At 42.2% G+C, this 22,654-nt stretch overlaps 2 protein-coding genes across 10 annotated transcripts in view; one reads left to right on the forward strand and one right to left on the reverse strand.

Moving 5' to 3' along the window:
- Positions 1 to 649: 649 nt before the first annotated feature.
- On the reverse strand, positions 650 to 7,706 carry B3GALT9 (beta-1,3-galactosyltransferase 9). Of its 3 annotated transcripts, none has more exons than XM_015436783.4 (3): positions 7,572 to 7,706; positions 4,292 to 4,458; positions 650 to 1,991 (listed from the first exon to the last, which is right to left on the reverse strand). In XM_015436783.4, exons 2-3 carry the CDS (start codon positions 4,364 to 4,366, stop codon positions 888 to 890), a joined length of 1,179 nt encoding a protein of 392 aa, XP_015292269.1. In that variant the 5' UTR covers positions 4,367 to 4,458; positions 7,572 to 7,706; the 3' UTR covers positions 650 to 887. The 3 variants fall into 3 exon arrangements, with proteins under 3 accessions (XP_015292269.1, XP_005580984.1, XP_015292272.1); XM_005580927.5 differs by having other exon boundaries at positions 7,283 to 7,706; XM_015436786.4 differs by lacking the exon at positions 4,292 to 4,458.
- Positions 7,707 to 7,833: 127 nt separating this feature from the next.
- The window catches only part of FBXW2 (F-box and WD repeat domain containing 2), a 36,682-nt gene continuing 21,861 nt past the window's right edge, over positions 7,834 to 22,654 (forward strand). For 3 of the 7 annotated variants that reach the window (XR_012424426.1, XM_005580928.5, XM_045373742.3), the window contains exons 1-3: positions 7,834 to 7,872; positions 7,969 to 8,077; positions 13,246 to 13,755. Coding sequence is in view for 6 of the 7 variants with exons in the window: in XM_005580928.5 (XP_005580985.1) it covers positions 13,266 to 13,755 (490 nt within the window). In the remaining variant the exon portion in view is untranslated. Of the gene's footprint in view, positions 7,873 to 7,968; positions 8,340 to 13,245; positions 13,756 to 22,654 lie in introns of those variants that run through there. The other 4 variants (XM_074016689.1, XM_074016691.1, XM_074016690.1 and 1 more) reach the window with 3 other exon arrangements.

The following is a 22,654-nucleotide window of genomic DNA, read 5'->3' on the forward strand; positions in this document are numbered from 1 at the left end:
AAAATATGTCAAGTGATGCATATGTTAAATAGCTTGATTTAGCCATTCAATAGCATATACATATATCAAAACATGTTGTACAACATAAATATACATAATTTTTGTCAGTTTATAAAAAAAACTTAGTTATAATAAATTGTATATTGGCCAGGTGTGGTTCCCCACACCTGTAATCCCAACACTTTGGGAGACTGAAGTGGGTGGATCACTTGAGGCCAGGAGTTCGAGACCAGCCTGGCCAACATGGTGAAACCCTGTCTCTACTAAAAATACAAAAAATTAGCCAGGCGTGGTGGCAGGCACCTGTAATCCCAGCTACTTGGGAGGCTGAGGCAGAACTGCTTGAATCGGGAGTTGGAGGTTGTAGTGAGCTAAGATGGTGCCACTGCACTTCAGCCTGGGTGACACAGTGAGACTCTTGTCTCAAAAAACAAACAAACAAAAAAGATTAGCCGGGCATGGTGGCTCACGCCTATAGTCTCAACTACTCAAAAGGCTGAGGTGGGAGGAACCCTTGAGCCCAGGCGGTAGAGGTTGCAGTAAGCCGATGTTGCGCCATTGACTCCAGCCTGGGCGACAGAGCCAGATCCTGTCTCAAAAAAACAAAACAAAAAAACCCAAAAAACAAAACAAACAATGAAACATAATGTTTTCTCTTCTGAAAGAAATATTTTATTTTGAAAAGAATCATGCTACACCAACTTAAATTTCTTAAAATGAGATCTCAGTAATTGAGTACACCAGAGCACAGAAAACATTTTGTACCTTTGCAAGTAAAATTAAAGATTCAGAGAACCTACATAAAACACAGAAAGAAGGGATGCTTTCCATAACAGGGTAGAAGGTAACTTTAAAATAATTGACTCGTAAGGAAAATTAAAGAAATCCTAATCACCAAAATACGTGGGATTGTTTTTTATGGTCTTCATGTGAAAACGTTTAAAGCTGTCAAGGTACGTCAGAAGTTTGCAGGAAACGAGCCCATAGTATGTCTCAAACAGTGTACATTCTTTTCCATCATTAATTTCCTTCCATGCCAGGGGCGTTCCAGGATCCGCAATTTCTGAGGATGTAAAAATGAACTTATAGCAACATCTGTTGTATCTAATGTGCCTTTTCCCAGAAAACCTTGAGCTGTGGATGGGTATAAGGCCAACGGACTTAGCACAAATTCCTACAAACACATCAGCTGGCACCATCATGGGTACTTCTCTGAAAACCACATACATCATTCGAGCCACATCTTGGGACATTATAAAGGCCTCGCCACTGCAGTAATCTGGGTAGTATTTTTCTGGGTACTCACTAAGAGGGACAAAGTCTCTGTTCTGAGGATCTCTATTGGGTGTAACCTGATGAATAACTCTTCCTATATAGATATCTTCTAGGTGTTCTTTCAGATTGAGAAGATAGTCTACCAAGCTTGGTAGATTGACAAACATCTCCTCATCTACCTTGAGAATGAACAGGGCATTAGGGCAGAAAGCCACAGCCCACTGTATCATTGCAATGATCTTCAGGGTTTGGTTCTCAGAACTGTCCAAGAAGATTCCTTCAATTATATCATTATTCTTACGGGACTCTTTGTTGATCTCTTTCTGGGTAGTCACTGAAACAGGCATTCCCAAAGCAAACAGTGTGAGAATGGGATGCCCTTGGACACTGGTCACATTGCCCCAAGTTTTCCTAATGAGGTCCCGTCTTGTTCCATTTCCTGGGCTACTGAAGACAAGAGACAGCAGAAAAATGTTCTTCCCTTTACATACTTCCGACTGGCTCAGGACATAATATTTGGAGAGATTACTTCTTAGGGGTTCTATGTTCAATTTTCTTGCCTTATTCTTAATTTCAAGAACTTTCATATCTATATAAGGCAAAGAATGCAGAAAGTATTCCTCCACAAAGTCAGCCCCAAAAAGCAAGGCATGAAATAGGATGACATTAAAAAGAATGAAACACCACTGGTGAGTCCGAAGTCTGCAGAAAGTCACCTAAAAAAGAAAAGGACAAGTGTTCATTCAGGCTTCATCTCTATTCCTGTTTTTGCCCTCACTGAGCCCTATACGGACCTCTCACAGCATTTAGCAGTACACTCTACTTTAAGTGTTTATTGTGATATATTGTTATTATCTATTTCTTCCACTAGATCATGGTCTCCTGGACAGCAGGCATCGTGTCTCTGTCTTCTCCAGTGCTGCTGATTCCAGCATTTGGCACAAAGTGAACACTGAGTAAAGTGTTAGTTGGTTGTTTTCTTGCTTGTTTGGATAAAAGCTTGCTTACTTACTATATACAAGGCACTGTCTTGGACATTGTGATTACCAAGAATTGGACACAGACACATGGATATAACTTAACAAGTGGTATCATTGTGATAAAAACCTGTAGGAAAATACATGATGTTCTTTCTTGAATGGGAGCACCTGGATCCATTTCTTCTCTAATTACAAAAGTCAGGGGCTATTTTTCCATGAAGTGGCTGCTTTTGTTAGCCATGGCATCCTGGCTACTATCAAATATTTACATTCTTCTAGTATGACTTTCCAATTCTATCTAATACTGAGTTTGTTTTGACAATGTCTCCTGGCCGGGCGCGGTGGCTCAAGCCTGTAATCCCAGCACTTTGGGAGGCCAAGACAGGCGGATCACGAGGTCAGGAGATCAAGACCATCCTGGCTAACCTGGTGAAACCCCGTCTCTACTGAAAAAAAAAAAAATACAAAAAACTAGTCAGGCGAGGTGGCGGGCGCCTGTAGTCCCAGCTACTCGGGAGGCTGAGGCAGGAGAATGGCGTAAACCTGGGAGGCGGAGCTTGCAGTGAGCTGAGATCCGGCCACTGCACTCCAGCCCGGGCGACAGAGCGAGACTCCATCTCAAAAAATATATAAATAAATAAAGACAACGTCTCCTAATCTATCTCACATTTCCATCGATATGGACAGATTACTGCTATCTGCATAGCACCTCTTCAGAGATGTAAGATAGATCTAGGCCAAGCTTACTCTACCTCATCAATGCAGACGAAAACTTTCTGTTTGAAAGGACAGGTGCAGAATTGTAATATAACAGAGCCAGGAAATATTAAATGAATTAAATCCCTTTTCATTGGATCTTCAATCAATAGAGCCTCCCATAATAATTGTTACCTCCTATTATGCACTTGCTTTTGTGCCAGGCATTGTGATAAGCATTTTATGTGTCTTAACTCATTTAGCCCTGGTAATATCCCTTTCAGATAGGTTATTTTCATAATTAAGCTGAGCATCTGAGTAGCTTAGTAATTTGCCCAAGATCACACAGTGGGTAAGAGGTTAGGATAGGGCATGATTTGAACTCAAATCGGTCAGATTCCAAAGCTCACTCTTTTTTTTTTGAGACGGAGTCTCGCTCTTTCTCCCAGGCTACAGATCTTGGCTCACTGCAACCTCCGCCTTCTGGGTTCAAGCGATTCTCATGCCTCAGCCTCCTGAGTAGCTGGGATTTCAGGCGTCTGCCACCACACCCAGCTAATTTTGGTATTTTTAGTAGAGATGGGGTTTTGCAATGTTGGCCAGGCTGGTTTCAAACTCCTGATCTCAGGTGATTCGCCCACCTCGGCCTTCCAAAGTGCTGGGATTACAGGTGAGAGCCACTGTGCCCAGCTCCAAAGCTCACTTTTAACCACTGGAGAATCACAACTCCTATCTTTTCTTTTCTCTCTCCTTCCTTCCTTCCTTCCTTCCTTCCTTCCTTCCTTCCTTCCTTCCTTCCTTCCCCCCCTTCCTTCCTTCCTTCCCTTTCCTTCTTTCCCTCCCTCCCACCCTCCCTCCCTCCCTTCTTCCCTTGCTCGCTCTTTCTTTCTTTCTCTTTATTTTTGAGACAGAGTCTTACTCTGTGGCCCAGGCTAGAGTGTAGTGGCATAATCTTGGCTCACTGCAACCTCCACCTCCCAGGTTCAAGAGATTCTCCTGCCTCAGCCTCCCAAGTAGCTGGGATTACAGGCATGCACGACCACTCCCAGGTAATGTTTGTACTTTTAGTAGAGACGGGGTTTCACCACATTGGCTAGGGTGGTCTTGAACTCCTGACCTCAGGTGATCGGCCTCCCAAAGAGCTGAGATGACAGGCGTGAGCCACCGCGCCTGGCCCCTATGTTCTTTAAATAGTCAAAAAACACAACACAACAAAAAAAACCCAGCAATGATAACCTGAACTCCTTTCCATTTTCTCATTTACACATAGAAAAAGTTTCAGCTTCCTCAAAGCCTATTTTACTAGATATCAAATGCTTTAAAGATTATAAGAAACTTACTTGCATGTTGCCTGTGAGCAATTTCAGGGTCTTAGAAATTATTGAGTTCAGATGCCAAGTTATGCCCAAACGCATCTCAGGATCACTCCAGTCCAACAGCAATTGCGGTAAAGAGGATAAGGTTTCTTGCCAATCAACCTGAGCTTTGATCCTAGAATACCTGCTGACTGCACAGAAGAGTGGGTGCTGATCATGTTACAGCTAGAGTGAATCCAGAACAAAGAATAGAAAAAGCAAACCTCTTCAAATGCTTCCAACCCTGTGTACTTCATGAAACTGACCCCATGTCTTTATACTGAGTTCCTGGTAAAGTATGTGTGGAAGTTCAAAGAACAGTTACCCAGGTCACTTCTCCACAGCATTGCTGCGCAAGTAGATATAACCTATATTTTTGGAGTGCATCTCAAGAAATTAAACAGCTGGAGTAATGCCTGCTCCCTGGTACATACACATGCAAAAACTGTGCTAGACATAGAGGAATATTTTTCATCCGTAGTGGGTGCGTTATTTTCTCCCAAAGAAACATCATATGCTGAGGTCTGGTGTATGGCTCATTGGGAAAGATTCAGAATCCCTAGTATGGGCTATGCAAGCACTTTACTAAATCAATTTTAAGTCATCTGAACTACCTCCCCCAGGCAAGTTTAGCTCAAAATGGAAGACAACATATAGTCCATTTTAGCCGGAATTGAAGAAACTAAACATTTGATGTTTTCTCCTTTCCTGGAGCATGCATGTGTAGGAATTATCCCAAACATCATTTTTACCAGCAAGTTTATTTCAAGAAAATAAACAACATTCAGCATATTTTCATGTTCCTGTCACACAAGCAATTATACTGAGCATTCTGTTCTCATATCAGACTATATTTCATCCTTTCCTTCAACATCCAATAGCCATTTACAACAGCTTTTGTAATTCTTTGGCTAGGAATAACTTCTTATATATTTAAAGCTATGTTTTCTCAGCAATCATTACACAATCTTGAAAATATTTACAAGGTGGGAAAAAATCTAACCTAAAATTTCAAATGAAAGGGAATTTTAGGCTGGGCGCGGTGGCTCAAGCCTGTAATCCCAGCACTATGGGAGGCCGAGACGGGCGGATCACGAGGTCAGGAGATCAAGACCATCCTGGCTAACACGGTGAAACCCCGTCTCTACTAAAAAATACAAAAAAAAACTAGCCGGGCGAGGTGGCGGGCGCCTCTAGTCCCAGCTACTCAGGAGGCTGAGGCAAGAGAATGGCGTAAACCCGGGAGGCGGAGCTTGCAGTGAGCTGAGATCCGGCCACTGCACTCCAGCCTGGGCAACAGAGCAAGACTCTGTCTCAAAAAAAAAAAAAAAAAAAGAAAGGGAATTTTACATATATCGAATTTAACAATTTTACATATACTGAAATTAACAATTGAATAGGTCTTGTATTTCATTAAATATTACTTCCATTTTGCAATTTAAAACATGTTTTATAGTCATGAATTTTGCTCCTGGATCCCCTCTGGGCTTAAATTTGCACAATTTGGTTTCTTTGTTATGAGAGGTCCAAACAATATTATCTCTGGGGCAGCTCCATCTGCACTTTTCAATTTGATTCATCAAACTGTACTGGGGTTGAGAATGTTTGCTGCAGAGATACGGGTGCTTGATTTTCTTGATTACCCTGCTACTACCTTCCCTTTCATAGAAAGTATCCAATCTGTATTATCCATGTCTTCCTAAATGTCTTATAATGCTGTCATCAGTCATGTTCTGACTTAGAAGTCTAGAGTGACATCCTGTTGCTTAGCAAATCAAATTTGCTCTCTTGAGACCTTACTTTTAGGACACCGTAGTTGACTTCCACCCCACATAATCAATTTTTATTTCCCTTGTTTCAAGTAGCCTAGATGAAGTCAGGATGCTTGGAACCTTGGCCATGCTCTACTGTCTACTGGATATGTGTCTCTGTCATTGTTTATGTTATATTATTGGACTGTGCTATCAAGCATGGTAGCCATTAGCCACATGTGGCTATTAAAATTAAATAAAATTAAGAATTTAGTTCATTTACATCAGGTGCTTTTCAAGTGTTCAGTAGCCACAAGAGGCTAGTGACTGCCTTATTGGACAGCACCAAGAGAACAACTCCATCATAGGCAAAAGGCCTATTGGACAGTGTTGGTATAAGATGCATGTGAATGTGCGTGTATGCATATATGGTTTAGGAACCCTTACAGAGAAACGAGGATAACTTGTGTGCTGGGCATCATGGTTCACCCCTGTAATCCGAGCACTTTTTGGGAGGCCCAGGCAGGTGGATCACTTAAGCCTAGAAGTACAAGACCAGCCTGGGCAACACAGCAAAACCCTGCCTCTACAAAAATACACACAAACACACACACACACACACACACACAATTAGCTGGGCATGGTGACATGCATCTGTGGTCCCATCTACTCAGGAGGCTGAGGTGGGAGGATCGCTTGAGCCTGGAGAAGTTGAGGCTGCAGTGAGCCAAGATCGTTGTCACTGTACTCCAGCCTGAGCGACAGAGTGATACGTTGCCTCAAAAAAAAAAAAAAAAAAAAAAAAGGGTAACTTGTGCTCTGAAGTCAGTTTGGGTTGAAATCCAACGACAGCCATTTACTATGACCTTAGGCAAGATGCCTAAACCTCTTTTGATTTCAGTTTCCCGATCTCTAAAAATGGGCCTAATAATAGTTACCAGCTTGTGCGGTTGTTGTGGGAGCTGAGTGAGATGGTACACAACAAGTGTTAAGAAAGAGTGCGTGGAATTTTTTAGCTCAGTTTTAGTTCTTGAAGCAAAAAGGTTTGCATGCTTAATTTCCTTCAATCCTCAGAGCCTACCGATGGGGAGTTGACTATAACTTCCATGCAGATGAAGCAAAGTCTGAGAGGTGAAGTAACCAGGGCATAGCTAGAGTGTAAATGTTGTGATTCATTCAAATCTACATCACTTGACTGTCTTTTTTCATTCAACAACCTCCTTACCTTGCTTTATTTCTCTCCTTTTCACATGCCTTACTTAGTCTGTCTTCCTCCTTCTAATAGATGTAAGCCCCCGGCGGTCAGGGATTTTTGCGTTTTTTGTTCACGAACCCTATCCCCTAGAACAGTGTTCGGGATAAAGAGGGGCCCAACAGGTCGTATGAATCTGGACACGTCTCAACTTCCCTGAGCCACAGCTCCCTCTCCTCCGAAAATGAGGATAATAAGAAAGCCTACTGCAGAGCTGGTGCAAGATCGGATTGGAGGAGCGACACAAAAGCGCTGTGCAAACCTGGATGTACGGTACGAAAAGAAGCTCTGTTCTAGGTTGCATCCCGCCTAAGCACCGTCAGGGCCGCGCGGCGAGCGTTCAACTTCCCGGGACGCTCTCCTCCCAATCCCTACTCCTGGCCTCCACCCTCCTACCACCCACCACCCACCTCGGGGCGGGGACCGGAAGTGCAGCCACTTCCGCCGGGCGCCGCGGAGCTGAGGGACGCGCGGAGATGAGGGACGCGCGGAGATGACGCAGGCAGCACCGGAAGCCGCTCCCCAGTGAGGCTGTGGACCGGGAGCGGCGGCCGCAGGTCCAGGTCTGTATGCGAGGCGGGGCCGGTCGGGGAGGGGACTTTCAGGCGCCCGCGCCTCTGCTGACCTGCCGCGCCTTGGCTGTTTTTCTCTCCCTGCAGGCGCCATGGCTGCGGAGCGGACCCGGCCGCTGCGAGGCTCTGGCGGCCCGAGCGTGCCTAGTAGCTGTGAACCCGGCTCGAGGTCCCGGGCCCCGGGGTGCTCGCTCAGGTCAGTGCCGCGCGGAACACGGTTCCGAGAGCAAGGGACCTGGGAGCGACGAATGGGTTGATGGGATCTGGATTTTAGAAATGGGAAAACAGGGTTTCGGAGTTACTGCCTCCTACTGCCTCCATTTCCTTAGCTGCAAAATGAGTTAACAGTGATGTCCCAGGGCTACCAAATGTTTGAAAGATGATGAAGTGTGATGAGGTGGTTTATGAAGTACAAAGAGCTGTGCTGCGCCATAATTGTGGGTATGCCGTGAAAACAGGTGTGTGTGGGGGGTGCTGCTTGAAGTAAAGCAAAGATAACAATATTAATGCTGAGTGAAAATGGTAACCGACATTTACTGTAGGCTTACAGCGTGCCGGGTACTGTGCTAAACGCTTTACGTGCACTATCTTGTTTAACCCTCATAAAAGCCCTTGTAGGTAATGCTCTTCGTGGCTGTATTTTACAAGTGAGGAAACAGGGCGTGAGACAGGTGAAGTGTTTTGCCCAAGGTCACCCAGCAACAAGTGGAGTTGCAGAACGCATTTTTATAAACATTTGTATTCTTTCAAAGCTTTAAAAAATTCACCTTAAAACTAAAGGCTGTCTTTTGATAGTATATCATACTTACATGGTTTTCAGTTTTAAAAGGTATACGATAAAAAGGGACCTCTCATTCCTTTTCTCCAGTTCTGTCTGGAGGCAACCAGGGTTGTCAGCTTCTTGAATATTCAGAATACATTTTATGCATATGTAAGTTTATAGGTGTGTATACATTTTCAACGCCTCTGTACTCCTTGATAAGAAAAGAGGGGGAAATGAAGCCTCCTTCCCTCTAACACTAACAATTATGTTGCTTTCACTCTTGACTAGGCCAGGTTCTGATGGAGGAGGAGGTGGGGAAAACACATTTACACTGTTTTCCAGAAGGTCCTGTCTCTAACACCTTAGAGTATAGGTTTGGGGAGGATGGGTACTGGGCAAAATATTGAGCCTGCTACTTCCTATGCCATTCTGGGAAAGCCACTCCACTTCTTGAGCCATAAATTTCCTTATCATGTTAGTTAAGGGCGGCATTACTGATACCTTCCATGAGGTTATGAAGATCAAATGAGATGTTTACCAGTGGTACTTTTTCTTTAAAACCAATATAAATATGTGAGTTGCCTAAGGTAATATAGGGAGTTAATGGCAGAACCTGAGACCAAACCCGGGCTCTCTTTTTCCAATTTAGGAGTCTTTTTGTTACATGACCCACTTTGTGATTATTGATACTGAATGCAAGAGGGCAAGTTGAATGTTAACTCTGAGGTAGAGGTGTGGGGTAAGGGGGCCAAACAGCAGGGAATGTGGATAGAATAAGGCACCTGCTGGGAAACGAGAGCCTGCAATAAACAGGTGCTCTTTTCTTTTCTTTTTTTTTTTTTTTGAGACGGAGTCTCGATTTGTTGCCCAGGCTGGAGTGCAGTGGCGCGATCTCGGCTCACTGCAAGCTCCGCCTCCCGGGTTCACGCCATTCTCCTACCTCAGCCTCCCAGGTAGCTGGGACTACCGGCGCCCGCTACCACACCCGGCTAATTTTTTTTGTATTTTTAGTAGAGACGGGGTTTCACTGTGTTAGGATGGTCTCGATCTCCTGACCTCGTGATCCGCCCGCCTCGGCCTCCCAAAGTGCTGGGATTACAGGCGTGAGCCACCGTGCCCGGCCAACAGGTGCTCTTAATTATCAAGTTAAACCCCTAGTAAGTTTGAGCCCTTGAGTTTTTCTTCTGGGTATTTTGAAGATAAACTTTGTGGTAAGATGATGGGGTCGAAAGAGATGTTAGTGGTCATGTCCATTCCAGCCTCAGTGTCACAGAAATCTTTCCTGCCAGATATTCATAGTAATAAAACTAGCAAAAAGTACCATTTGAGTTTTTACCCCCTAGACTGTACACTGTGCTAAGCTTGTCCTTGCTATATTTCTAAGTTTCACCCTTCAAGTTGGATGATAGCTTCCATTTTACAGATGATAAAACTGAAGCTTAAAAGTTAGTTGGACATGCCCGTAATCACATAGGAAGTGGTTGAATCAGTAAAACATTTGACCTCCAAAGCATTTTCATGTATCACATTCTGCCTCTGTGTGCAACTGTCCTTGACTGTTCGTGGTAATGGGAAACTAACTACTCTGGAGGGAGCTATTCCATTGTTAGAAAGCGCTGAGATTTAAAAGCTTCTCATGTTGAATTGAAATCCCATTTCCTGAGGTTTGTGCAACCAGTATATGATATTTCTAGAGGCTGCCTAAAAGAGTCCAGTTTAGACTTGTTACCTTAGAAAGCCCCCTCCAAAGTTAGTTGATCCTTTTGGAAAAGTAAAAAATTGGTGTTTTTTAATAATACATTCTGCGGTTAGTGAGACTTGCTTTTTTAGGGGAAAAAAAATGCCTTTTTCAGAATAATCAGAGGTGAACTGCTCAATCCTACAAGGGATTGAGTGGTTTAAAAGGCAATCTAAAAGTTGGGAAAATTTTTTTATTAAGAGTTAGGAGAATATTTAAATCTCAGATATGGCTGAGCTTTTTAGAGGTGCTCTCTGAAAAAGCTTCTTCCATAATCTTTAGCGGTGTCATCGGCACATTAATTTGACTTTTTAAAAAAATTATACTTTAAGTTCTAGGATACTTGTGCACAACGTGTAGGTTTGTTACATAGGTATACATGTGAATTTGGCATGTTATAGTATGTCTCTTAGATATTTGTGAATGATGGGAACCTGATAAGATTTTAATGAGTATTCTAAATTTGCCTTGTAGCCATTTGAGTAACAATTCAGCTCACTTAAATACAAGCATTTCTACAATAGATGTGTGTCAGCATGTGTGTGTATGTGTGTATATGTAGATGTGATGGAGGAAGCTTCCCACACCACACTTTTCACTGTTAAAAATGTTTCCGGAGCAGGTGTTTTGGTGTGTGTTTTTAATTGACCAATATTAATTAACTAGCTATTGTGACAGTATGCAGATGCCCACAGAAGATAATTGCTTTGTCTTGTTGCAAATTATTTTTTAAAAATAGAGATTTTGAAGAAATGTTATATAGATAAGAGGATTGTTAGGATTTAGAGGAAGGAGGGGGCTTGTTATTGCGTGATAAGTCGATAAAACTTTTAGCTATCTGATAATTTTTTGTCAGCTAAGTACATTTTTAATACAAATTAATAAATCCTCTCTAGCCCAAACTTTGGCTTCAGAAGTATTAGCTTGAAGTCTAGTCACAGTTCCAGAAATCAAAACTATTCGCACATATGTCATTGCAAGGTTTGGTTGCTTCTACTAATAAATCGGACTGCTTATTTGTCTAAGAATGTTATTGCCAGTTTTGATATTGGACACTCACGATTTTACTCACCTTACATTAACAAAGTTGGAAGATGAGATCTTGCTTTTTGTGTAGACCTGATCTAGGTGATATGTCTGGAAAGAAATTAACTTTCCTTTTTCACATTAATTTGGACATATGTTTTTAAAATTAATATGACAGTCTCGTGAGAAACTGAGTATTCAGAAGGAAAGTTTTTATTAAATCGTGAAAATATTTGAATATATGGAAATAAAGAGAATAATAAATCCCTATGTACCCATCACCCAGCATTAACATCTATCAACACATAGTCTTGAGAAAGATAGTTTCTACTGGTTATTTTTTTGTTATCTTTCATTAGTTTAATCCGCATTAAGAGTGAATTAATACCAGTTGACACTAATACAGGATACTTTAAAAAAATTGTTTGTTACAGTTAGCTCAGGAGCAATTTGTCGTTCTCCTAAAAGAGAAAATGGTCTAATGGGTAGACACACTACCCCCAGATCTTACCACTAGGTCGTGGTTCTCCTGGTTGTCACTTATTTCAGAGAGAGAGCTTGGTACCCTGATCTTGAGAACACTGGCATCCATTCTGTTCTGCGGCTATTTAAGAGCCCTGTGAACATAGGCAAATCACATACCTTCTCTAACCTGTGGTTTCCTCATTTGCAAAGTGAAGATTATAATGTCTGTTTTTTGGTGTTTTATAAACACAAGGATTATTAATTTGCTTTATTTGTGCAGGCCTCCAGGACCCTCATGGCTCCCTGGGGCACATGGTTAAGAGTTGTCACTAGCTCATACGAGGCTTATAAAAACAAACTAAAGCCAAATAAGATCTTTGGTAATTCATGTTAGAAACAGGCAGTGCCATAAAGAAGTTGGAAGAACCAGAATTTCTGAGGCAGATAACTTACTACACCTGCTTACTTTTCTTCCCTAAACCTTTTCATCTGAACATCTGTTGCAAAACCAAGTAGTCAGTTCTATGATTTTGGTGACAGGTTGTGCCTGCCATGATAATCAGTGTCTCAGGTTACTGCTCAGGAAACTTGTTTCTGATTGTCACATCCTGGTGCTTGCTTTTGTGATTTTAGTACTCAAATAGAATGTATTAAGGAATTCATTAAGGAAATTGTTTTATAATGGTTTTGATGGGGGAGGGGTGTATTATAAAATATACTGTTTTTTGTTTTTTTTTTTTTTTTTGAGACGGAGTCTGGCTCTGTCACCCAGGCTGGAGTGCAGTGGCGCGATCTCGGCTCACTGCAAGCTCCGCCTCCCGGGTTTACGCCATTCTCCTGCCTCAGCCTCCCAAGTAGCTGGGACTACAGGCGCCCGCCACCTCGCCCGGCTAGTTTTTTGTATTTTTTAGTAGAGATGGGGTTTCACCGTGTTAGCCAGGATGGTCTCGATCTCCTGACCTCGTGATCCGCCCGTCTCGGCCTCCCAAAGTGCTGGGATTACAGGCTTGAGCCACCGTGCCCGGCCAAAATATACTGTTTTATAATGAATTGTTGGTAAATCTATTACTATGAAGATGCATGTAGCATGTGCAAAAGGACTTCAAAAGGAATAAGTCACACACACCAATCTGTTTCACTGTGTTTTGGAGATCATGATTTGTTAAAGTATGTTTTCTCAAATGTGTTTTCTTTTGTGTGCATGGAAAGTGTTCAGATAAATATAGTGTATTAACTGTAAAGTTGTAATGTAACTATGCATAAAGTTGTAATGGCAGATTTTTTACACTAATTTTTAATACTTCATTTGTTAGCAGTCTTGCTTGAACAGTCTTTTTGAGCAGAACTAATACAATATTTTGATGTGCCACAGGTAAAATTTTCCATAACCTTATGGAGAGAAAGGACTTTGAGACATGGCTTGATAACATTTCTGTTACATTTCTTTCTCTGACGGACTTGCAGAAAAATGAAACTCTGGATCACCTGATTAGTCTGAGTGGGGCAGTCCAGCTCAGGCATCTCTCCAATAACCTAGAGACTCTCCTCAAGCGGGACTTCCTCAAACTCCTTCCCCTGGAGCTCAGTTTTTATTTGTTAAAATGGCTCGATCCTCAGACTTTACTCACATGCTGCCTCGTCTCTAAACAGTGGAATAAGGTGATAAGTGCCTGTACAGAGGTGTGGCAGACTGCATGTAAAAATTTGGGCTGGCAGATAGATGATTCTGTTCAGGACGCTTTGCACTGGAAGAAGGTTTATTTGAAGGCTATTTTGAGAATGAAGCAACTGGAGGACCATGAAGCCTTTGAGACCTCATCATTAATTGGACACAGTGCCAGAGTGTATGCACTTTACTACAAAGATGGACTTCTCTGTACAGGTAAGAGATGTTGAAACTGGTTTTTGGGTTTTGTTTTGAATTTCAACTTGAACCAGTCTTCAGCTTTGAGAATGACAAGTGTTGATTATATGAGATATGTACAGTGACTTTTTTTTCCTCCATCCCTGAGTGGATTCCCCCCCTTATCCTCTTCCTTCTTTGTAGAGAACACAATCATTTTTATAAAATTTTATGAGAAAAACGCTTCAGACTGTCTTTTAAACATTATGCGAAATTACAAAGCTGTAGATTACATTTTCTCTGTGTTTCCTCCATGTATAGTCCTCCAGGTTGTTAAATTCTGTTTCTTTTTCTGTTGGCACTGTATTTGAGGAAAAACAGTGGAAAAATTGGTATCTACTCCTCGCAAGTAGTTAGATCATTTTGGCTGAGTTACTTAACCTCTCTGTATCTTTAACATACGGGAAAGGAGGCCGGGCCCCGTTGTTCACGCCTGTAATTCTAACACTTTGGGAAGCTGCGGCGGGTGGATTGTCTGAGCTCAGGAGTTCGAGACCAGACTGGGCAATGTGGTGAAATCCTGTCTCTACTAAAATACGAAAAAGAGGCCAGGCATGGCGGCTTGCACCTATAATCCCAGCTACTCAGGAGGCTGAGACAGGAGAATCGCTTGAACACGGGAGGCGGAGGTTGCAGTGAGCTGAGATCGTGCCACTGCACTCTGGCCTGGGTGACAGAGTGAGGCTCCCATCTCCAAAAAAAAAAAAAAAAAAAAGGCTAGGCGCGATGGCTCACGCCTGTAATCCCAGCACTTTGGGAGGCCGAGGCGGGCGGATCATGAGGTCAGGAGATTGAGACCATCCTGGCTAACACGGTGAAACCCCATCTCTACTAAAATTACAAAAAAATTAGCTGGGCGTGGTGGTGGGCACCTGTAGTCCCAGCTACTTGGGAGGCTGAGGCAGGAGAATGGTGTGAACCCGGGAGGTGGAGCTTGCAGTGAGCCGAGATTGCGCCACTGCACTCCAGCCTGGGCGACAGAGTGAGACTGTCTCAAAAAAAAAATATATATATATATATATATTTATATTATACTACTAGTATATTATACTATTTATATTATTCTACTACTTCTAAGTAGAAGTAGTAGAAGTTGGAGTTTGGGCCTGGGAACAGAGAGAGTTGGATAGTTTTAAACTAGGCAATTAAGTAATTTTATGAAACAATATAGTTATTAAAAATCTAAAATTATATGTTATTTTCCATTTATAATGGGCATGTGTTTCTGTATATGATTATAACTAATGCCCATGTGTTAGATAATACATTTTGACAGGCATGTAAATAATTATTAGGCAGCATTTAAAATAGCTCCAAGCAGTTCTTACTAATAATTCAATGCCTGTTTCCTTACATTGTATATAATATATAGAAATACTTGGTGTTCTTTTTCATCCAAGATAACTTCTAATAAACATTTGTGTGTTACAATATAAACTGTTCATTTGTGTAAATATATCAATAGTCATTATTTAGCCATTTCCATATTAGTGCATGTATTAGTCCATTCTCAGACTGCTAAAAAAAAAAAAAACCGCTTAAGACTGGTTTATGAAGAAAAGAGGTTTAATTGACTCATAGTTCCACATGGCTGGGAAGGCCTCAGGAAACTTACAGTCATGGCAGAAGGCAATATGATCGTGGCAGAAGGTGAAGGGGAAGCAAGCACCTTGTTCACAAGGCAGCAGGAGAGAGTGTGCGAGTGAAGCGGGAAGAGGCCCTTATAAAACCATCAGATTTTGAGAGAACGAACTCACTACCATGAGAACGGCATGGGGGACCACCCCCATGATCCAGTCATCTCTCACCAGGTCTCTCCTTCAATGCTTGGGGATTGCAATTCAAGATGAGGTTTGGGTGAGGACACAAAGCTTAACCATATCAATGCATATTCAGATTGTTTCTGTTTTTATTAGTATCTTTGTATTACCTCTTTTTCCCTTGAGCTCATTTGGGACAGAAGCCTAAAAGTAGAATCACCAGATACAGAAGATTGAATGATTTTATAGATGTTTTTTTGTTTGTTTGAGATGGAGTCTCACTCTCTCACCCAGGTTGGAGTGCAGTGGCACGATCTCAGCTCACTGCAGCCTTCGTCTCCAGGGTTCAAGTGATTCTCCTGCCTCAGCCTCCCGAGTAGCTGGGATTATAGGCACATGCCACCATGCCTGGCTAATTTTTTTGTATTTGTATTAGAGGTGGGGTTTCACCTTGTTGCCCAGGCTGGTCTCAAACTCCTGCCCTCAGGTGATCCGCTGTCCAAAGTGCTGTGATTACAGGTGTGAGCCACCGTGCCTGGCCTGATTTTATAGCTCTTCTTAGTGCCCTTTCCAGATAGATTGAATTGATACAATGACAATACAGTCTTAAGTAACTTGCTTCTCCCTCAAGAGTCTCACCAGACTCAATTTAAATATTAATATTTAATATCGAGATGTATCATTTCTCAAGACCATTTTACAATTGCATTTCTTTATTCATTAAGGGTATATAATATGTGGTGATATTTTCTCTGAAATGCTAGACACTCTGCTAATTTTAGAAAATAAACATTTGATTTAAAGCATTTTTCATGGTTTGGTTTGTCATCCTGATGTTATTTCACACTTTATTTTACTTGTGTTACAAGCTTGATTACTAGAACAGCATCACCAGTTCTTCTAGGCTTTGATGTACTTTCTCTGTTGCGGTGATGGCTTTTCCATGTCTCTTTTGCCTCATGATTTAAAAAGATTTTAAAAGATTTTGCCTCATGATTGTAAAAGATTAAGATTAAGTTGAGGGGGCTCATGCCTATAGTCCCAACAGTTTGGGAGGCCAAGGCAGGTAGATTATGTGAGCCCAGGAGTTTGAGACCAGCCTGGGCAACATAGCAAAACCTCATCTCTACAAAAAAATACAAAAATTAGCTGGGTGTGCTGGCTCACACCTGTAGTCCCAACTACTTGGGAGACTGAGGTGAGACGATCGCTTGAGCCCAGGAAGTGGAGGTTGCAGTGAGCTAAGATTATGCCACTGCACTCCAGCCTGGGCAACAGAGCAAGACCCTGTCTCAAAAAAATAAATAAATAAATAAAGAAGATTAAGATGCAGTATCACCTTGGAGCTTGGAGCTCCTACTGGCAGTTGACCATTGTTTTCATACCACCTCTAGCATTTTTTTTTTTTGAAACAGGATCTCCTCTGTCACCTGGGCTAGAGTACAGTGGTGCAGTCTCGACTCACTGCAACCTCCTCCTCCTCCTGGGTTCAAGCGATTCTCTCGCCTCAGCCTCCTGAGTAGCTGGCATTACAGGCACATACCACCATATAGCCCTGCTAATTTTTGTATTTTTGGTAGAGACGGGTTTCACCATGTTGGTCAGGCTGGTCTTAAACTGCCGATCTCAGATGATCTGCCTGCCTCGGCCTCCCAAAGTGCTGGGATTACAGGTGTGAACCACTGCACCCAGCTGCCTTTTTAAAATTTTTTTGGAGACAACCTCTCACAGGGTAGTTCATGCTGGAGTGCGATGGTGCGATCTTGGCTTACTGCAACCTCCACCTCCTGGGCTCAGGTGATCCTCCCACGTCAGCCTCCCGAGTTTAACTGGGACTACAAGTGAGCAACACTATGCCTGGCTCCTTTTTGTACTTTTTGTAGAGACAGGATTTCACCATGTTGCCCAGTCTGGTCTCGAACTCCTGGGCTCAAGCACTCCGCCAGCCTCGGCCTCCCAAAATGCTAGGATTACTGGTGTGAGCCACCATGCCTAGCTCCCCTTGCTTTAAAAAGTTGTTTTCTTCTCTTATCAAACCTCATTTTTGAAATGTAGTAAAAACTGCAGTTACTTGGAGTGGAAGTAAATGGGAAATAGTCACTGAATTCTCTAACTACCTGGAAAGTTAATACCTGCAATTCTGCATTTTAAGATTATTCTCTAGGTGGGTCTATATGTTAATGGGATTTTTATTCCGATTCAATTCATCAGGTTTGCATATTTAAAATTATGTTGTACAGTGGTTGAAAATAATCCAAAGCATTAGTTTAATTTTTCTAACAGCAGCATCCCTGGAACTGTGAGAGAAGTATTTGTTACAGAATTATACATGTGTTCGTGTCATCTTGTTACTTAAGAGATTGAATTTTCACTGTAGTGGAATTGGGAAACCCTGAATTTGGCAATAAACTTACAGTGACTCTCACATTAGTGCCTTGAGTACGCAATAGACAGTTTTATTAAAGAGATGGATGGCTAATGACATTGAGATAGTTATCCTTCTCTTTCACAATTTATTTCTGAAATGGTAAGAAAGGAACCTATTATGCTTTGTGCTGTTAAGTAGATATTTACTTATGGGATGCCTACTGTTTGAAAAACAAAGTGAGGGCATACATGGATGAATTAGAGCAGTTCTTTTCTTGTGGAACATACACACTGGGACCAGGAAGATGACCTGACTGAGGTAAAAGTCTCTGTGTGGACTATAGCAAATCAAGAACACTTGCCTTTCTGAAGAGTGCAGCTGCTGCTCCGTTGTAATAAATTTTTGCCATGTGGGTGGGATTCAGGGTAAGAGTTGTTAGATCTGACTTTTCAAGAGAAGCCTGAAATCTAGAGTTTTGTGAAATAGTCTGATTTTTTTTTTTTTTAAGTATTATTCAGATTTTTAAGATATTGAATGGGGTGGGATTTTTTTTCTTTCATGCAGTGTAAGAGTCTACATTTCTTTAGTCCTCTTTCACCTCTATGCTGCATCACTGGTGACCTCTTTGAAAACATGTTGGGTTAGCCAGTGCAGCAAATGGGAGTCCAGAGGGGAGGCTGACATAAAGCCAGAAAGGAGCAGAGAACAGTGGCTCCTAAAGGATTCTCAGGAGTAGACTTGCATCACTGTAAAATGGAACTTGACTCAACCTGATTATTTTTTTATTTTTTTTTAGGGGGTAAAACTGAATGGCACAATGTTTTCCTATAACAACTAGTTTAAATAATTAGTTTGGATAATCTTTTTTTTTTTTTGCAAATTGTGCTAAAACATACGTAACATAAAATTTACCATTTTAACCATTTTAAAGCATACAGTTGAGTGCCATTAAGTACGTTACATTGTTGTGCAATCATCACCACTGTCCATTTCCAGAACTTTACATCTTCCCAAACTAAAACAGTATCAGTTAAACACTATACAGTGTTAACTATATAAACATTATATAATACACTATATAGTTAAACTGTATCCAATTTTTTTGTTTTTGGGGGGGTTTCTTTTGAGACGAGGTCTCACTCTGTACCCCAGATTGGAGTGGTTGGAGTACAGTGACACAATCTTGGCTCACTGCAACTTCTACCTCCTGGCCTCAAGCGATTCTCCCACTTTGGCCTCCCAGGTAGCTGGGACTACATGTGTGCGCCACCACGCCCAGCTAATTTTTGTATTTTTGTAGAGATGGGGCCTCACCATGTTTCCCAGGATGGTCTTGAACTCCTGGGCTCAAGTGATCTTCCTACCTCAGCCTCCCGAAGTGTTGGGATTACAGGCATGAGCCACCGTGCCCAGCCTAAACTCTATTAGCTAAACATTGCCCATGCCCCTTCCCCTACAACCTGTGGCAAAACCACCTTTCTTTTCTTTTTCTTTTTTTTTCTTTTTTTTTTTTTTTTGACAGTCTCCATCTGTCGCCCAGGCTGGAGTGCAATGGCTCAATCTTGGCTCACTGCAACCTCACCTCCCAGGTTCAAGTGATTCTCCTGCCTCAGCCTCCCGAGTAGCTGGGATTACAGGCGTGCACCACCGTGTCCGGCTGATTTTTGTATGGGATTAGTACAGACGAGGTTTCACCATATTGGCCAGGATGGTCTTGAACTCCTGACCTCAGGTGATCCACCAGCCTTGGCCTCCCAAAGTTCTGGGATTACAGGCGTGAGCCACCATGCCCAGCCCACCATTCTACTTTCTATGAATTTGACTATTCTAGGAACCTAATATTAGTGGAATCATACGGTATTTGTTCTTTTGTGGCTAGCTTAGTTCACTTAGCATGATGTCTTCAAGGTTCCCTCATATCATAATGTGTCAGAATTTTATTCCTTTTTTTTTTTTTTTGAGATGAAGTTTTGCACTTTTTGCCTAGGCTGGAGTGCAGTGGCGCCATCTTGGCTCGCCGCAATCTCCGCCTCCCGGGTTCAAGTGATCCTTCTGCCTCAGCCTCCCAAGTAGCTGGGATTATAGGCATGCGCCACCACGCCCAGCTAATTTTTGTATTTCTAGTAGAGACGGGGTTTCTCCATGTTGGTCAGGCTGGTCTCAAACTCCCGACCTCAGGTGATCCTTCCACCTCAGCCTCCCAAGGTGTTGGGATTACAGGCATGAGCCACCACACCCGGCCAATTTTATTCCTTTTTTAAGGCCGAATAATATTCCATTGTGTGTGTGTGTGTGTGTGTGTGTGTGTGTGTGTGTGTGTATTCCCTGTATGTGTCACATTTTGTTTGTCCTCTCTCCTGGTTTTTAACTGCCTTCTTGCCTCTAGTTTTCCCCCCTTTAAACCTTTTTCCATGATATAGCTATAGTGATCTTTCTGAAATCCAAGTAAGGTCATAGTTAAACATCTTCCTAACCCAGTTCTGCAGCCAAACCTTGCCACTGTTTGCAGTCAGACTGAACTATTTTCATAATCAGTGTTCATGTTTTAGGCTGTGCTTTTTTTTTTTTTTTTTTTTTTTTTTTTTTTTTTTTTGAGACGGAGTCTCGCTCTGTCGCCCAGGCTGGAGTGCAGTGGCCGGATCTCGGCTCACTGCAAGCTCCGCCTCCCGGGTTCACGCCATTGTCCTGCCTCAGCCTCCTGAGTAGCTGGGACTACAGGCGCCCGCCACCTCGCCCGGCTAGTTTTTTGTATTTTTTAGTAGAGATGGGGTTTCACCATGTTAGCCAGGATGGTCTCGATCTCCTGACCTCGTGATCCACCCATCTCGGCCTCCCAAAGTGCTGGGATTACAGGCTTGAGCCACCGCGCCCGGCCTAGGCTGTGCTTTTTGACAAGCATTGTATATACCTCCTAGATGGTTTTTGAGTGATTCCAAATAGTTCTTTATGAATTGATCCCAGTTCCTTTTCAATAATTTTTGTGTTGTATACAGAGATATTTAATAGTTGATTTAATAGGTATATACCAGGGATTGGCAAACTGTGGACTGTGGGCCAAATCCAGCAGAAGAGAGTAATTACAACTCAATAGGTCAAAGTCTGAAATACTTACTATCAGGCCTTTTACAGAATAAGTTTTGGTATATACTATTCCTTTTGTTTTGTTTTGTCCTGGCTAACTTATTCATCCTTTAGATTTAAATTAGTTAAAACTTTAAGGTTTTTTTTTTTTTTTTAAAGCCATGAAATTCTTTCTTCAAATAGTCTTATACCAAAGCGCAGCTTAGAAACAGAAGAAGAGTGTAGTTGAAGAGCCAATCATGCCAGCTCCTAAGGCATGTCCACTTACATGTTAGAGCATGGTCATAAACTCAATGGAGGCTCTGTTCCTTGTATTTGCTATGGGCTTTTGTAGTGCCTACCACCTACTATGCTGAATTATTATTGCTTGTTTAGCCTTTTTGTCTTCCCAAGTAGACTGAGTGCCATGAGAACAAGAGTCCGGCCTGACACAGAAGTTCTATAAATATATGTTGAATGAATGAATGAGACCCCAGTTGAATACTGGTAACCAAAACCAAGCTTATAAAGGACCTAAAATGATTTCCTTTCCTACTCTAGCTCCTTAGGAATACAGTCACAACATGCCTAAGCTGAAGGCCTTAAAGACTATCCAGGCTTATGCTCTCTGGTACAGTAGCTACTAGCGCCATGTAGTTTTTCAGTACTTGAGCTGTGGCTAGTCCAGATGGAGGTGTGAAATACTGGGTTTCAAAGACTTACAATGTAAAAGAATATAAAAATCTCAATATTTGTATTGATTACATGTTCAAATGACATTTTTTGACATACTGAGTTAAATAAAACACATTCAATTATTTTAATACATTTCTTTTTTTTTTTTTTTTTGAGACAGTCTCGCTCTGTGGCCCAGGCTGGAGTGCAGTGGTGTGATCTTGGCTCACTACAACCTCCTCCCAGGTTCAAGTGATTCTCCTGCTTCAGCCTCCTGAGTAGCAGGGACCACATGCGTACGCCGTCATGCCTGGCTAATATTTGTATTTTTTTTAGTGGAGACGGGGTTTTGCCAGGTTGGCCAACATTTCTTTTTTTTTTTTTTGAGATGGAGTCACTCTGTAGCCCAAGCTGGAGTGCAGTGGCGTGATCTCAGCTCATTGCAACCTTTGCCTCCCGAGCTCAAGCGATTCTCATGCCTCAGCCTCCTGAGTAGCTGGGACTGACTACAGGCGCATGCCATCATGCCCAGCTGATTTTTTGTGTTTTAGTAGAGACAGGGTTTCACAATGGTCTTGAACTCCTGAGCTCAGGCAGTACGCCTGCCTTGGCCTCCCAAAGTGCTGGGATTACAGGCGTGAACCACTGCACCTGGCCCAACATTATTTTTTTAATGTAACTATTAGGACATTTTAAATTATATATGCAATTTGCATTATATTTTCTGTTGGATAGCACCGTTCTAGACCATTGGCTCTCAAAATATTGCTAATGAGTTAGAATCACCTGGCAAACGTTTTAAGATTGTTGGACCCTGCCTCAGATGTTCCCAAGTTAGACTCGCTGAAAATAGGGACCTGCCTGTGCGTTTTGATGAAGCTTCCCAGATGATTCAGCTGTCTCACATGGCCATTGAGAACCAAGTCCTATCCCTTTTTATACAGAAGGAAACAGTCTAAATAGCAAAGTGACAATAAATACAGTCTTTATTTCAGTATGCTGTCATAGTTTTCCG

The sequence above is a fragment of the Macaca fascicularis genome, chromosome 15 (assembly GCF_037993035.2).
Source record: "Macaca fascicularis isolate 582-1 chromosome 15, T2T-MFA8v1.1".
Classification (NCBI taxonomy): Eukaryota; Metazoa; Chordata; class Mammalia; order Primates; family Cercopithecidae; genus Macaca; species Macaca fascicularis.